The sequence below is a fragment of the Triturus cristatus genome, chromosome 2_1 (assembly GCF_964204655.1).
Source record: "Triturus cristatus chromosome 2_1, aTriCri1.1, whole genome shotgun sequence".
NCBI lineage: Eukaryota > Metazoa > Chordata > Amphibia > Caudata > Salamandridae > Triturus > Triturus cristatus.
The window spans coordinates 128,541,599-128,558,172 of record NC_140581.1 but is presented as its reverse complement, the minus strand read 5'-3'; the positions used below and the strand labels follow the sequence as shown (position 1 = coordinate 128,558,172).

At 47.2% G+C, this 16,574-nt stretch overlaps 1 protein-coding gene across 1 annotated transcript in view; it reads left to right on the top strand.

Moving 5' to 3' along the window:
* Positions 1-16,574, top strand: part of TPGS2 (tubulin polyglutamylase complex subunit 2) — a 129,383-nt gene that overhangs the window by 89,920 nt on the left and 22,889 nt on the right. Inside the window, exons 5-6 of the mRNA XM_085628920.1 lie at positions 4,108-4,221; positions 10,294-10,457. Of these exons, the coding sequence (XP_085485046.1) occupies positions 4,108-4,221; positions 10,294-10,457 (278 nt within the window). The remainder of the gene's footprint in view (positions 1-4,107; positions 4,222-10,293; positions 10,458-16,574) is intronic.

The following is a 16,574-nucleotide window of genomic DNA, read 5'->3' as shown; positions in this document are numbered from 1 at the left end:
GAGTCACTACACTACTAGACACTTCTTATTCACCTGGATAGGATTTGCGTTGAGTGCACAACCTGGGACAGTCTATCCATCTTTTTGTGACCGCAAGTAAATACAGACCTGATTTTTATAAACACACCTACTTTGTGGGATTCTTTCTATTGTATCTTTAAACAAACCCATTGCTCTAGTACTGGTAGTAATTCTCTCATGCATAGACTACATGAGCAGTGTGTCTAATGCAAGTACACCAGGAGACTGAACACATTCTAAACTGTCATTACAGTATTCCTCCAGCACTGGGCCATGATGAGAAATTGGAACAAGCTGGAACTGGGCACATGACCTCGAAGAAAAATAAACATTGAAGCACTAAAAAGGATGCATGATGATTGGAGGTGGGGGTGACAGGCTGCACATTGTTGCGACATTTCATTTTTGTGTTCATTTTGTTTGCTTCCCTTCGTTTGTTGCCTCCTAGTTTTCTCTACGTTGTTTCTTGTTTGATAACTTAGACCAATGGTTCTCAGCATCCCCAAGACGCAATGTTCTCCTATCTCATGGCAGCCTGGCATGGTACTTTCTTTTGGTCATATCATGTAATGAGGGTAGGGTGAGTGGGTGAATGAAGGGATGCTAATGTAGCTGCTGGACCCCTTCTTGAGCTGACCATGTACAGATGACCATCCAAATACGGCACACCGCAACTATACTATGGGTCTTCATTCTAAGCACACAGGGAGATTGATCCAACGTATTATGGCTGCTTTTGTTGTATTTGCTGAAATGTCAATATAGAAATGAAACACAAAAAAGACATAATGATTAGTGGGGAAAGAAAAGGACAGTGCAACAATCCTTCGTATTCAGACTGGACACAAATAGTTTGTCCTTCTTATAGCAATGTCATACACAATACCCTTATCTTTTAAAGGCTGGGGGGATGAGAGAGATAGTTATGTGGGTATACGTTTGCACTCTCCCATGCAATATCACAAACCACAACCAGAAAAAGTACCACAGCAAGTATGGCTCTCAACTATGGAAGCCAGACATCCTCAGCCAGCTGGTCTATGGCAACGCACCATATGCAGAAACCATCACAGAACTTATGAAAAGGCTCAAGATGATACAGAACTCAGCGGCCAGACTGATCGATCCTCCACCTACCCAAACAGACCCGCATCACACCACATCTGAGGAACGTCCACTGGCTACCCGGCTAGAAAAGATGCCAATTCAAGATACTGATACACGTCTACTACGCTCACCACGACCAAGGACCAGCATACATGAACCACCACCTGAATTTCCACCAACCATCCAGAAAACTTCGCTCTGTCTCACTCGCCCAGACTCCACGTATCCGCTCTAGCCACAGCGGAGGCCTCTCCTTCTCCCACCTCGCCATCAAGTCCAGGGACGCCCTCCACCTCCGAACATCACCCTCGCTGACGTACTTCAAGAAGAGACTCAAGGCCTGGCTTTTCGACTAAGCCCAGCAACCCAGCATCTGGATACCCTCGAGTGATATGCTGTTCTTTACAAGTGAGTGATTGAATACTCTCCACTAGAACAACCCAATTGCCTTTAATTGAAAGTTTCTTCAGACAACGGGAAAATGAGGTGCCCCCTGAAGAAAAGAGGGGTGAGCACGGTTAGAGGAAGCGCTTATTGCATCCAGGGTGTGAGAACACTAAAGAGGAAACATTTAATTTAGTTTAACAATTTTACATGTAACAAATAGATCTAGGGCCACTAAGCACTTGTGTCATTCTAAAAGTGAAACAGCATACCACAAGCCTAAACAATATTATCTGGCTAACCATGTTCTGAAGCTTGAAAAAGGATTAGTTGTAGAGGTGGGTGGAAGTCTCTTAATTTGCTGTAGTGTAATTACCAAAAATTACAGAAAACCTATGCAAGAATAAGCAGAATGTCCTGAGGAGCGTAACCCAGCATTTAGCTCTATTTTCCTGATGCAGAATGCATCCTCGCATCCAAAATGGACACGGGTGAATGTTGTGCTACGAAAATAGTGCTAAATGCTACAGAACATGAACAGCAGCAGTCGGCATCCGCTAACGCTCCCAATGTTCGTTGTTCCTATGTTCCTGGATTTTTGTGCCAATTTGCTCATTATTATGGGAGCGTCATTTTTGGTAATTTTACATCCAAAGAGTAATGCAATATTACTTCAATTACTCTGACGTATTTAAAAGTACACCCCAGCCTAATTTGTGGTCCATGGACAGATAGAATAATAGAAAAGTTTCCTAGAAGCTTGACGATTTGATTGACTATGAAATGCAGGGCAGAACTCTTCATCTTTTGGGCAGATAAACAAATTAAATGTAGGCTGTACATGAACATAATATTAACTCTGGGGAATCTATTATGCCCTGTTTATGTTCATGTATTTATGAAACTTCATGGTTTGTGGGTCTCCTGTCAAGACTGATCCAGTGTTAAGGCCAATGTATAATCCGTGGTGAATTTAACCTCCCTTCAAATTCCCTGAGTTTGCTAAGAGTAGCAAACACAGCAAGATGATCGACGGAGTGCTGAAACTTTTCAACCACACACCCTCAGTCAAGTGATCTGGGTTTAATCCATCGTTCTTTTACTCACTATGCCACCCCAGTTTTGACCCAGCCATATGCAAATCAGTCTTGATCTGGTCCTCATGGGAACAGTCCAGCCCGAACTGCCAGGCCAGGTCCTCCCTGGACTGTAAACAAGTATCCTGGGATCAGTTTCGGGGTATCGCCTCATCAGCTACGTTAGCTTGAATCCAGTGGCACAGCGAGCACTGGGATAAAATTGGGGACCATTTGTGTTTTTCATTGGCACCAGCTTTTTCTGTACCTTCACACCTTTGCAGTGTCCCACTAACACATTCATCAGGGCTGGTCATGTCCTAGCATAACTTTAACACCGCAACAAACAAACTGGCTTACTCTTCCTTGCTGGTCCTCAGTCAAATCTGAAAATTTATTTTATAGAGTGGGAATCAGAAAAGGCATACAGAATAAGCCGTCAATCAGACTTTTGACAAACCCTGGATATCCAGGATCCTCGATCATGAATCCTGTTCCTTGTTTGTTCAGGTGTTTTCATTTCTGAAAATAGGCAGGTGAATGGATTTCAAAGAGGTAAATTGTGACAATATAGCATTGCAAAGCCCTTGTGTAAATATTGCTGCTGATGTAAGAGTCGGAAACCTCATCAAGGGTCCCACATATGTAATCTTGTAAGACAGAGATTGTATTGTAAAATATTACAGTTAAACATGCACTTTAAGTGACGTTTCCATGGTTATAGATAACATATCCGCTTTCCAAGAGGACAGGGCCTTAAAGTGTCACGTGCAAGTTAAATAAATGTCAAGTTGAGGTTCATTCTAGTGATTCTAGGTCCCATGAGTTAGAGCCAAAGAGCTTCTTCCTGCTCTCAGTCTTTCTGTAGTGCACTGGGCTGTTTAGAAATGGGGACCTTTGATGTTAGGGAACGCACTCTCAGCCCTTGCAAGAATCGATGATCCGATGGACTTTCCGTGAGCCGGACTCCTGAAAATTAAGATTAAAATACCATGTTATTTCCCCAGAAATCAAAGTATTTTTGACTTCGGCGACTTTGGAAAGGCAGACTTTTGAGGCAGGAGTTGCCACATGTCCTGTGATTATTTACTGCCTAAAACTACAGTAGTGAAGGTTGATGCTCAAATCTTGGTTCATGCCCTGATGCTGTGCACAGTGATTTAACGAGATGGGTTGGTTTCCAAATGTTATGAATACTTTACATCTTATTTATGAAAACCTGTACTGACGCCATAAAGTCTGATGTTTTAAAAAATTGTTGTACTCCCAACAGTAACACAATGGGTTTTTTGCTGATTATGTTCTACAAAACCAGATTCTACCATTGTGATAACAATGCAAATTGAGTTTTTTCATGTGGACATTAAGAATGTGTTTCTTGTATTAGGTATTCTTTCACCCTGACTGATGAGTGTCCTGGTGAATGCTTGGAAACTGTTCCTGCTAAAGTAAATCCAAGTGAGAAACAGAGCAGAAGTGATAGATTCTTAAAACTATTCTTTTTTTTCTCTTCACGAAGGAGCTGAAACTAAGAGAGAAAAGCCATCATTTGACTCGCGCAATCTCATCTTTGAATTTGACCCTTGTAATGGGAATGGCAAAGTTTGCCTTGTCTATAGAAACGTCAAAAAAGGTAAATTATGATTCAATTGATCGCAAATCCTTTAACAGTGTAAGTGTACAGTAATTATAATCTAATGAGTACTGATCACGGTTTTTCAATGAAAAATCCCCCCTTATTCAGCATCTGCACTGATGTCAGGTGCTGCAAATGGGTCGTTAATCTTCTTAAAGTGGCATAAAGGATCAAGCTTAAAATATATGTGGCCATCATAAGGCAGTGACACTTATGTGCAGAAACATAGACCTAGGAGTGTTGTATTTGGGACAACAATCAGAATGAGAATGGCCAAAAGTGTGCTTAGTGAGTGGGGTCATACATGTCTATTGTAAGAAAGTAAATTGGGTCATTTAAAATATGGCACTGCTAGACTCATTAGGTATTTGCATTCATTCCTTGGGTCACTCTTTGTTTGCTGGTTCAACTCCACTGTCAGTGCCCCACTAGCCTCTGCTTAAAAACAGATCCTTTTTCTAATCATCCATATTTCACTTCTTCATTCCACTACATTCCACCACATTAAGAGTAATATTTAAATGTTCAGAGGGTGCTGGGCATTCAAAGGATGTGTACCATGTATTCCTCACTGCTCTTAACATACTACTATACTATAATAATTATTTATGTAGAATATTGTACATTTGTTGGGCCTACAACCGAAATGAATATTTACTCTAGTAAACAAAGCCCCATGTGTGTGTGTAGCCTCCTTTCAAACCATTTCCTGCCCCTCCCACCTCACCTCCACTTCACTCATCCAATCACTTCCTTGTTCCTATTTCTCTCCCATTTTGTCAAACCTCAGTTTTGGGGCAACCAAAGATTACCGCAAGTCCTTACTCATTGGCTTACCCAAAATCTATCTCTTGTCCCTCTAAATTCAGCACCTGTACAACATAACTGGTATCTGGAAAAAGAACATCAGAACATATCACCCCAGTTCTGATCACTTTCGCTTGGCTTCTGATTAAAGTCAGAAGCTTATTCAAGCGGGTCTGTATAATTGATAAGATTCTACGCACTGCGGATTAAAGTTCCCTAGCTCAAAAATTGGTGATCTGGGGAGGTTTTCGCTCAGTATGGAGCGCCAACACCATTTGAGTATGGAGACAATGTAAAATACTAAAGCAGTTGGTTTCAGGCGGCTCATCTAAAGATTGGAATTTCACCTTCATTTTGCTAAGAAAACCCCCCTCCTATTTTACTTTAAAAAAGAACCTAAACATCACTTTAAACTTTGGCTTATGACAATATCCTATATATTTGAACTGGAATGCTATATTGAATCTGAAAACTCTCTCAGAATGAATAGAAATAGATATATTTTGTCTGTGCCTTGATTATTTTGTTTAATGTTTATGTGGAATCTTGTTTTACTCTTCTACACTAAACTGTAAAATTGTATATTTTATAACTTAAGTAAGCTCTGTGAGACCTGCTCTACATGTGTACTTCTGATTTCTAAAACTCTCAGCTGCCCAACTGGGTTTGGCCCAGGATATATATAAAAAGGCAAAACTTCTATGCTGTAAATCTGATTTACTGGATGGAAAGCTTTCAGGAATTCTCCATCTAAATACAGGAAATCTACTATCAAGAATGTTCAGTATATTAACTGAATAAAAATCTCATTCAACATATCAATTAGTCACAGTTAAGTTTTATTTCATGTTTAAGATTCGTTGTTCATTTGAAAGTCATTATGTTTATCTAAACTAATTCTAAAAAACTAAAGATGTTGAACATGTGAGGATGTGGCCTGATGGCTAGAGCTGTAGACCTTGAAGGTGGGGAACCGGTTCGAGTCTCAGGAAGGACGCTCAATAACCTGTGATTCGGGGCAATGCACTTAATCTACCAGTGCCTAACAAAACAAGCATTTGCAATGCACTAGGTCTCGCATTTACGCGAGTTTGAGCTATTCACATTGTAACTGTCAATGCCTTTTATTTATGTCTTGGTTTTTAAAACCGAAATATAAAAAGACATTGTCATTTACAATACCATTAGCTTAAACTCGCGTAAATGCGAGACCTATCGCATTGCAAATGTATTTACTTGGCAAGAGGTGCTCCCCAAACTGCTTTTGTGCGTGGGTCTTGGACCGAACTCAGTGCCTAGAGTGTTGAGTGTTCCTCTGCCAGGGGGAAAAAAAGATCCTTTAAAAGAGTGAGGTAAAGAGAGGTCAAATCAGAAACTGCAGCCTTGCTACCCGGTAACGGTGACCTTCCAAGGAGCCTGCGCGGGCCCCTAAGGTCCTCTCTGGGCCTTGCAAATGGTTGTGCACATTAAAGGCTAGCAGTGCACAGCGGTGCTAGTATGTTGAAGGTCTGCATCCAGCTTTTAGTTCATATGCTTTTTGGTCAAAGTGCATCTATAGGAGTTAGTAAAACATCCAGAAATTCCTAGTACATGAAGCTTTCCACGCGCGCAAAGAAGCACACAATGCAACAGACAGTTTATATGGTAAAAGGACATGCAGCCGGCAGCTATCCCCACCAGCAGCAAGTCCCCGTTCTGCCACATGTTCTTATAAAATTATCTGAGCCATTACTGCTATTTTTCTGCTGATATCCTCCTGGAAATTTCTACAAGAGAAGAGGTGCTGCTGCTACAGAGCATGAGGTGAGGTGAGGAGGGGGTTGGGGGTTCGGGGAGCAGTGGGCCTTGGGAAGGATGAAGTGCCGTTGACCAGGGAGAGCGGGTAGGGGAGATGCATGGGGCAGCCGGTGGTGTATGCTGATGGGGTCCGGTAGTGCTGAGGGCCCGGCACACAGGGAGGGGGGGCAGCGCGGATCACGGTGCCAGCAGGGGGGTCGGAGGCTCGTCACCTCACGCAGGCACAGGATGGGTCAGGCCAGTGGAACGAAGGGGGAAGGTTGTCGGTCCTCTGCCCTCTAGGTGATTGCTGGTTTGGCTATAGCCTGCACACATAGGCAGAGAATTCAGGGAGCTGCTGGAGTCCTTGGATGGTGGTTCGCGGCCCAGTTTTCATGCCCTCAGCCTTTCATCCCTATGAAGCCGGTTGGATCGGTTGCAATTCCTACGGGTGCTCGAGTGACATGGGCGGGGGGTCTGGTGCTGTCTGGGGAGGGCTGAAGGCGAGTGAGGGGGCGCGGGATCTGTGTACGGGATATCCTCTACTCTGTGCCAACCCGCTCTGAAATGTCTCTCCCCATCTCTGCCAGAAAAGTGTGGCAGAAGCAGGGTTTTCGAGGGCCACACAAGTTTCCTACCAAGGCTATGAGTGATGTACTCCATGCTACCCGCCAGCAACGTCCAACGTCCAGCGCACTCCACACTCTGTGGCACCCAACAACTGGTGCATTGCTGTCACAGTCTTTACACTCCATTACTTTCACCACCACTTATCCATTTGTTGAGTTGCAGCCGAGACTCGAACCTGGGGCCTCCGCTCCAGACACAAGTTGGCCGATCTGAGTTTTTCGCCACCTCCTCTCCTCACGCTAAGTTGGCCTAATGTGCTGACAACGCTCTCCTCCCGGGTCTCCTTACAAAACATGGCATACGGTGTGTTCGGCGCAGGCGCAGCCCCAGAGACATCGCGCGCATGTGAAACAAAAAACAAGTGTGAATTCACCAACCAATCAGAGGACAAACAAGCATTTAAAATGCAATAGGACCTGTATTTACTCGAGACCCATTGCATTTTAAACAGAAGTGCTGGCGTCAAAGAAGGCACTAATGGGAGGGGGTGGTGGTGGTCCAAGAAGTCACGGACTGTGGGAGGAAACCGGGAGAGGCAGGGGAACAAAACAGTTTTTAGGTCTCGCCTGAGACAGCGCTTTAGCGCTGCTCTGGCGAGACTTATAGTAAGCGACTTTTGGAAGTGGAAACGAGTGCATTTCAGGCCGCCAACTACAGTGCATGTGCTTCGGGCGCGCGCACCATTTGGCAGCCTGAAAGCATTCGTTTTCTTTCACTTTCGCGGCCGCACGGCAGCCCGTGAAAAGTGCTCACCATTTGCCAGCCTGCATTGCCTCTCTCCCCTACCCCCTCCCTAAGTAATACGTATACCTTCGAGGACACAGATGTGGAGGCAGGAACAGTAACTATACTTCTCTCTATGCACTTACCTCTCTATCGTCTGCCCTCCATATTCTGGTGCCAGGATATTCAGGGGGACGGACAACCTTTGTATGGGAAAGGATGCGCCCACAGTGCACAGCTTTAGAGTTACGTCATAGCTGAGCTCCCCTGAAATCATACTTCTGGCTACGGGCCTGGCTGTGTGCAGCGCTGCGAGGCTGCACTGGCCTAGACGGGAGCTGTAAAATGTAAACCAACGAATACGAAAACGCCTGTTCTTTGGGGCAGAGCGTGCAGACAGTGTGTGCAAGACCTCAAATATTTCCCCTCTGACAGGCGGTGAGAACCCTTTCGTCCCACCGGTCCCGCAGACAACCCCGCTGGTTCTGCTCTCGAGGACTCTGGAAGACTGTGGCCCCCAGACAGCTTCCCTTGCTGCCTGACTACCCCTGATCTCGGGGTCTGCTGAACATGCATAGTGTGGGTTCATCTGCGCCGCTGCTTGTGTCCGCGCGCAGACCCCACGCAAACATGCTTCCCTCCTCCCGGTGCAGGGTTCCAGCACATTTTCAGCAGCGCCTGCACGTGCCGGCTTTCATCCCGAGCAGCAAGGTGCTGGCATGGAGGGGCTTCCTTAGTACAAGCATTTGCAATGCATTGGGTCTCGCATTTACGCGAGTTTGAGCTATTGACATTGCAAATAACAATGCCTATTGGCATTGTAATTTACAATGCCAATAGCTTTAACTCGTGTAACTGCGAGACCTATTGCATTGCATTGCAAGTAAAGGGGCTGATGGCCACAAAGGACAGAAATGACGACATTGCTGTCGGATGGCGGGACTAACAAGCCAAAAACCAATCACAATGCAGCATTTATTATTTAAGCCAATCAAAATGATGGGCGGAAAGTGGGCGGAGCTTTCCCCACTATACTGTAAACTGCATGCCTCGCAAAGCAAACAGCTGCATCGCTAGGCGATACCTAAAAATGAATGTGTCCATCTGTCGTGCAACTGGTGCTCATGTAAAGCCTTCAGTTCTAGTTTGCGCTAAATAAACTCCCCCCCCTCCCCCCCATCCACCCCTCAAAAAATACGGAGTTGCTCCAAAATTTCAGCATTTTTGACGCTTGCACCACAGTTTGAGGATAGTTCAGAATTCTATTGAACATGGGGTCCCCTAGAAAACCATTTTACACAATGCATGCAAACACACCTATTTGCGCTGGTTTCAGTGACTGCTGTTTTCATCAGTATCTTTCTGTTCAAAGACATTGGGGAAATGTTCTGAATTGGAAATTTTCCAAATGTGTTCCTTGATCGCCTGACTGCATTGGTAATCAATTCATTTTAATCGGGTAGCACCCGTATGGCACACAGCCATTTATTAGAGACAGTGTTTCCAGTAAGTACATTTTTTTTAATTTAAAAACTCTAAATCTTACCGGAAGAGACCTTCCTCCTGTTAGCAGAGTATACCAGTTTATGGAGCAATACAAAATCGGAAGTTATCGTACCATGATGTCCTTGATAAACAACAGTTTTCTGATTGGTTTTGAGTTCACACTACTTGTACACCATTTTGGTAGGAGTGTGCCTTCCATTACCATCTAATCGTTATATAAAAGACTTTGGTATCTGTTCACAAGTGATGTCTTTCCTTCTTGGCACAGATGGACACAACGATTGTGTCAATCATGTTGTGGGTAGGGAATTTGGGGACGTCTTTAACTAAATTCAATTCAACCCACATTCTCATCCTATAACCAGTTATGGTAAAATGTCTCCAAGTATGGAAGCAGACATGAGGGTGGTACACTGCATGGACTAGAGTTACCCTAATGCTCCACAATTGTGACCAAAGCCGTCCTATGGCTTTCCTTCCCTTTGCATGTAAATGTTGTTGCTATTTTGCAGCAACAGTCAATGTTCACATTTCTTCAATGACTGAAAGTGATTTATTAGATCAAATATGAGCATCCTCCTGCAACACCTTCATGCTGGTAATTATTTTCTTGTTTTCTAATTGAAGGGGTTGTGTCATTGGACACAGAAATCTGGTTTCTAGACCGAGCTCTCTACTGGCATTTTCTTACAGAAACCTTCACCGCCTACTACAGGCTTCTCATCACCCACTTGGGCCTTCCTCAGTGGCAGTACACCTTCACAAGCTTTGGCGTCAGCCCACAGGCAAAGGTAAGCCGTACAATCTATTTATTTGTTGTAATAAAAGTTGGAATTACATTTTAATGCTGAGATTAAAAGTGGGTTGTTTAGTAAAACAACTTTTATGAAACATAATTCTGATACTGCTTAATTGGCATCAAGTGAATTAATGAAATGTTATTATTAACCTAGGAACTGAATTTCCTTGATGAATTAAGCATTCCACCCACATGTATCAGTGAGAAGCTCTATGTGCCCAGGCATGGGTCCGGTGCTATTTGGACTCTGGTTGCGCCTCACTGATGAGGTCCAAAAAAGCCAAAACTAGTCTGGAACGGACCTGGCCTGGCAGTTCAAGCTGGACTTTTCACACTTGAGCAGGACTCATTTTCATATGGGTGATCTCCGTCTTTAGCGGCATCGTTGGCAAAAAAAAATTGACTGGAATGCCTCCCCAAGTAATTACCAGTGACCGAGATTAATTAAATGGTCCACCATCATTTTTTGTTTTTCTAGGCTTCTTTTAGCAGGGGTAGCATGTAAAGCCGAAGTGGAGATTGGTTTTGATATTTTCTCAATATATTGTTTGGAAGCAAAGCTCAGGATTTTGTGTCACCATTTACATAGGTATTCTTAACACCTTGAGATATTTTCTTGTTTGTTGGGGAATACTACTCACACCATTTCTCAGAAACTAATGCTAAAAGAGTCGAGTATACGTAGGCACAGCTCTATCCCACCACTGAACACCAATTATGTTAGAAAAACACTCCCACACCGGACATACACTGTGGTAGCTTGGCTCGAGTGGTCAGGGATCAGGCACCGTGCTAAGCATACGTCATACCCACACAATAACCATGCGTGCATCCGTTCCAAAAACGACACTACACCTTAAAAATTATACTGAAAATATATCTCTTTATCTTCTTTTCTCTTAGTTGCTGATTAAATAAATAATAATACAATCACAGTACACAAGGCTTTTCCTGTGGAAGGGTAAATCAAATCAATAATACTTCAACGATTCAATAAATAAGGTAGATCATAAATAATCAAGGCATAAATATAAGTGCATTACATAAAAGGCAATTAAATATTACGAGGCAATAAATACTGTGCGACAATAAATACTGTGCGACAATAAATACTGTGAAACAATAAATACTGTGAGGCAATAAATACTGTGAGGCCATAAATAGGATGAATACAATAAATACAGTGCTCTCAATAAATAATAAAAGCCAACAGTGACACTTGAAAATCAGTTCACATTCCTGAGGTACTATGGGATGATTTGGCCCAATCCCAGCTTTTAGAGTTTTGGATGACCTGCGGGATGTACTACCTGGCTTGGACAAGGCTGAGGCCTAAACTGAGGTAGATCAAGGGGGAATCTAGAGATCTGGCTCTCCCACACTACACAACCCCTCTGTATTAGTCTCAGCTCACCCCTGGCACTATCAAGCTGGTTCCAGCACCTCTCTAGCCTCTAGGATGGTCTCTTAGGGCTTCACAGGGCCTTAGGCGCCCTCTATTCCACTTACTGCCCTTTTTATGAAGTTCCGACGCCGCCGGAGTCGTGTCGACGCCGGGAGGCGGTTCCGGTTCGATGACGTCGGGCGGTCTTGGCTCGATGTCGACTTCGGGCGGCTCCGGTTCGATGACGTCGGGCGGCCTTGGCTCGATGTCGACTTCCGGCGGCTCCGGAGTGCGATCTCCACTCCCGACCTCCGGCACACTTCACCTCGGTCTCCGGCGACTCCGGAGGGCGGACTTCACTCCCCCGTCGACGCCGCACACTCGACCTCAGGTGACTTCCTCCTCGACCTCTGGTGTCTCCACGACCTCCGTCGGCGCCCTCTCTCGACCTCTGGCGACTCCGGGTACGACGTCTGCTTTCCAGTCAGCGCCGCTTCTCCACTTCGGGCTCCAGGTCTCCAGGCTTCTCGACGTCGGACTTCAGGAAGTTACCAGTAACCAGGTCAGGAACTTGCTGTTCTTCACTTTTAAGGCCTGTTCCGGCTGTCCAGGTCCTTAAGATGGTTTTTCTTGCTTTCTCCCACACAGGGCTCCAGGCTGGGCTCAGTCAGCAGGGACTAGTATCAAGGGTGGGTTTCTGGACCCCACTCCAGGCACAAGTTTCCACCCCTGCTGCCTCACTCCTTCCTCCTTCAGTTCTGTGCTCCTCTCTCTTCACCAGTCAGGTGCCAACTGCCAACTCCAACTGCCAACCTGGAGATGCCTTCCCAACATTCTAAACCTGCCTCACACTGTCACAGGGTTCTGGAATGTTCTGGAAGGTGCTGGTAGGTTCCAGTGATGTCACAGGTGACAATGGGTGGCCACCATTTTGTGTTTCAGGCCCTCAGACAGAAGTTCCAGGGGTAGATAAAATGGCTCCCTGAATCTGCATCAATACTAAAAAGTCTGGTGGTTCCCAAAAAGGAAAAAATACTAACAGGGTTTGAGGCAAAAGTGGGACAAAATAAATAATGATGAGGAGGGACCACCCAAAGGGCGGACAGGTCTAACACGCGTCCCCCCCCCCAGCTGAAAGTGGGGAGAGCTACCCAACCCCTTGGGAGTTCTCATCACTAAGGCGGAAATACCTTGAGAGACCGTCTGCATTGGCGTGGTCCACTCCAGGCCGATGTTCCACCTGAAAGTCCATTCCCTGTAGGGAGATAGACCACCTTAGCAACTTGGGATTCTCCCCCTTCATCTGCATCAGCCAACAAAGGGGTCTGTGGTCGGTCTGAACTAGGAATTGCGAGCCAAACAGGTATGGCCGCAACTTCTTCAGAGCCCATACCACTGCAAAGGCTTCTCGCTCTATTGCACTCCACTTCTGTTCCCTGGGAAGTAGTCTCCGGGATAGGAAGACCATGGGTTGATCCAGACCCTCTTCATTGAGTTGCGATAACACTGCCCCAATGCCATGTTCCGATGCATCTGTCTGGACAATGAACTTCTTGGAAAAGTCTGGGGCCCTTAAGACTGGGGCCTCGCACATGGCTTGCTTCAGCTTTACGAAGGCCTGCTGACAAGCCTCCGTCCAGACTACCCATCGAGGTTGCTTCTTGGACGTAAGCTCCGTGAGGGGGGCCACGATGGTACCGTATCCCCTCACGAAGCGGCGGTAGTATCCAGTGAGGCCCAAAAATGCTCGGACCTCAGTCTGAGTCTTGGGGGGTTCCCAGGCCATGATGGCCTCGATCTTCGCCTGGAGGGGTTGCACCGCTCCCCTACCCACCAAGTGTCCAAGGTACACTACCGACCCCTGCCCGATCTGGCACTTGCTGGCCTTGATCGTTAAACCAGCTTGTCTCAGAGCCTGGAGAACAGCTTGCAGGTGACGCAAGTGATCCTCCCAGCTGTTACTGAAGACGGCTATGTCATCCAGATAAGCAGCAGAGAAACTCTCCATTCCAGTGAGGATCTGGTTCACCAGACGCTGAAACGTGGCAGGTGCGTTCTTGAGCCCAAAGGGCATCACACAGAACTGCTAGTGGCCATTGGGCGTGGAGAAGGCTGACCTTTCCCTAGCTCCATCAGTCAAAGAGATCTGCCAGTACCCAGAAGTAAGGTCAAAGGTACTTAGATATTGGGCAGCTCCCAGCCGGTCAATCAATTCATCCGCCCTTGGGATCGGATGAGCATCAGTTTTGGTTACTGAATTCAGTCCCCGGTAGTCCACACAGAACCTCAGTTCCGGTTGGGCACCCGGTGGTGCGGCTTTTGGTAATAACACCACCGGACTGGACCAGGGACTGCTGGAAGGTTCGATCACTCCTAGCTCCAGCATCTTAGTGACTTCACTGTTAATGCTGGCCTTCACCTTGTCTGACATCCGGTAGATCTTGGACTTCACAGGTGGGCTGTCTCCTGTGTCCACGTCATGGACGCACAGGTGAGTCCTACCCGGAACAAGGGAGAACAACGAAGAGTACTGTCCCAGGACCTGGCGGCAGTCCTCCTGCTGTTCAGGAGTTAGAGATGGGGAGAGAATCACTCCCTCCACCGACCCATCCTTCTCTTGAGACGCAAATAAATCGGGGAGAGGCTCGCTTTCCGCGTCCTCTGCTCCGTCAGTCACCATCATCAAAATGACTTCGGGCCTCTCGTGGTGGGGTTTGAGGCGGTTGGCATGCAGCACCCGTAGGGGCTGACGAGGGGTCTTAAGATCCACCAAGTAGGTAGCCTTACCCTTCTTCTCCAATACCTCAAAGGGTCCTGACCAGCGATCCTGGAGGGCGCTAAGCTCTCCTGGTTCGATCACCCACACCTTCTGGCCAGGCTCCAATTCCACCGGGTGAGCATTGTGGTCATACCACGCCTTCATTACTGCTTGGCTGGCCTCCAAGTTGTCAGAAGCTTGCTTTCACAACTTAGCCATTTGGCTCCGGAAGGCCAGCATGTAGCTCACCACATCCTGGGGAAGCTTTCTGGAAGTTCTTTCCCATCCGTCTCTCACCAGCCTGAGAGGTCCACGCACAGGGTGCCCATACAAAAGCTCGAAGGGGCTGAAGCCCACTCCCTTCTGTGGCACTTCCCTGTAGGAAAACAATAGACCGGGTAGGAGGACGTCCCATTTCCTCCGCAGGCTTTCAGGCAGACTTCTGATCATGCCTTTCAAGGTTTTGTTAAACCTCTCCACCAGACCAATGGTCTGGGGGTGGTAAGGAGTTGTGAACCGGTAGGTCACTCCACACTCCTTCCACATGGCCCGCATGTATGCTGACATGAAGTTGGTCCCCCTGTCGGACACAACTTCCTTGGGAAAACCCACTCGGGTAAAGATTCCCATCCGGGCCCTAGCCACAACAGGTGCTGTAATGGTCCTCAGAGGTATAGCCTCTGGGTACCGTGTGGCATGATCCACCAAAACCAGGATAAACCTGTGACCAGCTGTAGTAGGCGGATCTAATGGACCCACAATGTCGATGCCCACCCTTTCAAAGGGGGTGCTAACGACAGGAAGTGGTTCCAGGGGAGCTTTCAGCTTCACCCCTCTTTTCCCACTGGCTTGGCAAGACACACATGTCCGGCAGTAGGTGTCGGACGACACTTTCATTTGAGGCCAATAAAAGTGTGGGACAAGACGGGCGAAGGTCTTGTCTTGCCCCAGGTGTCCTGCCAAGGGGATCTCGTGAGCCAATTCCAGTAGGAAGGCTCGGTAACGTTGAGGGACTACTAAGGCTCGTGACGATCCATGTAGGGGTGCCTTGGGTTCACTGTAGAGGAGGCCATCCTCCCAGTAAACACTGTAGTTCCCTTCAACGTTCCCTGCTGCCTGGGCTTCGGCCTGTCGCCTCAGTCCCTCAAGGGTGGGGCACTCCTCCTGGCCCTGGCAGAATTCCTCCCTGGTCGGGCCTCCCTCCACGTGCCACTCGGCCGGGATGGGGAGGTCCTCCAGTTTGGTGACATCCCCCACCGCAGACTCCTGGTCCACCACCTCCGGTGGCCTATCCGTCCTACGGGGTGCGGACGCCGAGGCAGGCTCCTCCTGTCCTCGGTTCTTCCCTTGATCGGCAGCTGGCTGGGCCTTTGTTCCAGGCTCCAGCCTGAACGAACTCCCTCTCCGGGTAGTCGCGGACCCTGTGCTCACACAGGCCCAGACAGGTGTACCCAGCATCTCAGTGTGAGTCCGGTATTCCACCTCTTTCCAAGCATTGTGCTCCATGTCATTCCCTAGCAGACAATCGACTGGCACGGCAGGGCTTACGGCAACTCGAAGTGAACCTGCAACCCCTTCCCATTCAAAGGGAACCTCGGCCACCGGATAGTGGCCCATTCTGCCGTCAGCCATCGCGGCAGGGTGGAGTACATCGGGAATCACCTGCTCTGGAGACACCAGTTGGCTACGCACCATAGTCATACTGGCTCCTGTGTCTCTCAGAGCCTCCCCCCTTTGGCCGTTGATGGTGACCCACTGCCCATACTTTATAGTATTTGCGGGCACCTGGATCTTAGGAACCATCTCCCGTTCTCCCAGGGACACTAAAGTGACACCCGCCCACTCCCTTCCCTTAATTAAAGGCATCTCCTCCCCGAGCACTACACTAGCTACTCCGGGGGCCTTTCCTCCAATGGGAGGGGGTGGTCGTTTTGGGCACTTTGCATCTCCCTTATAGTGTCCAACGC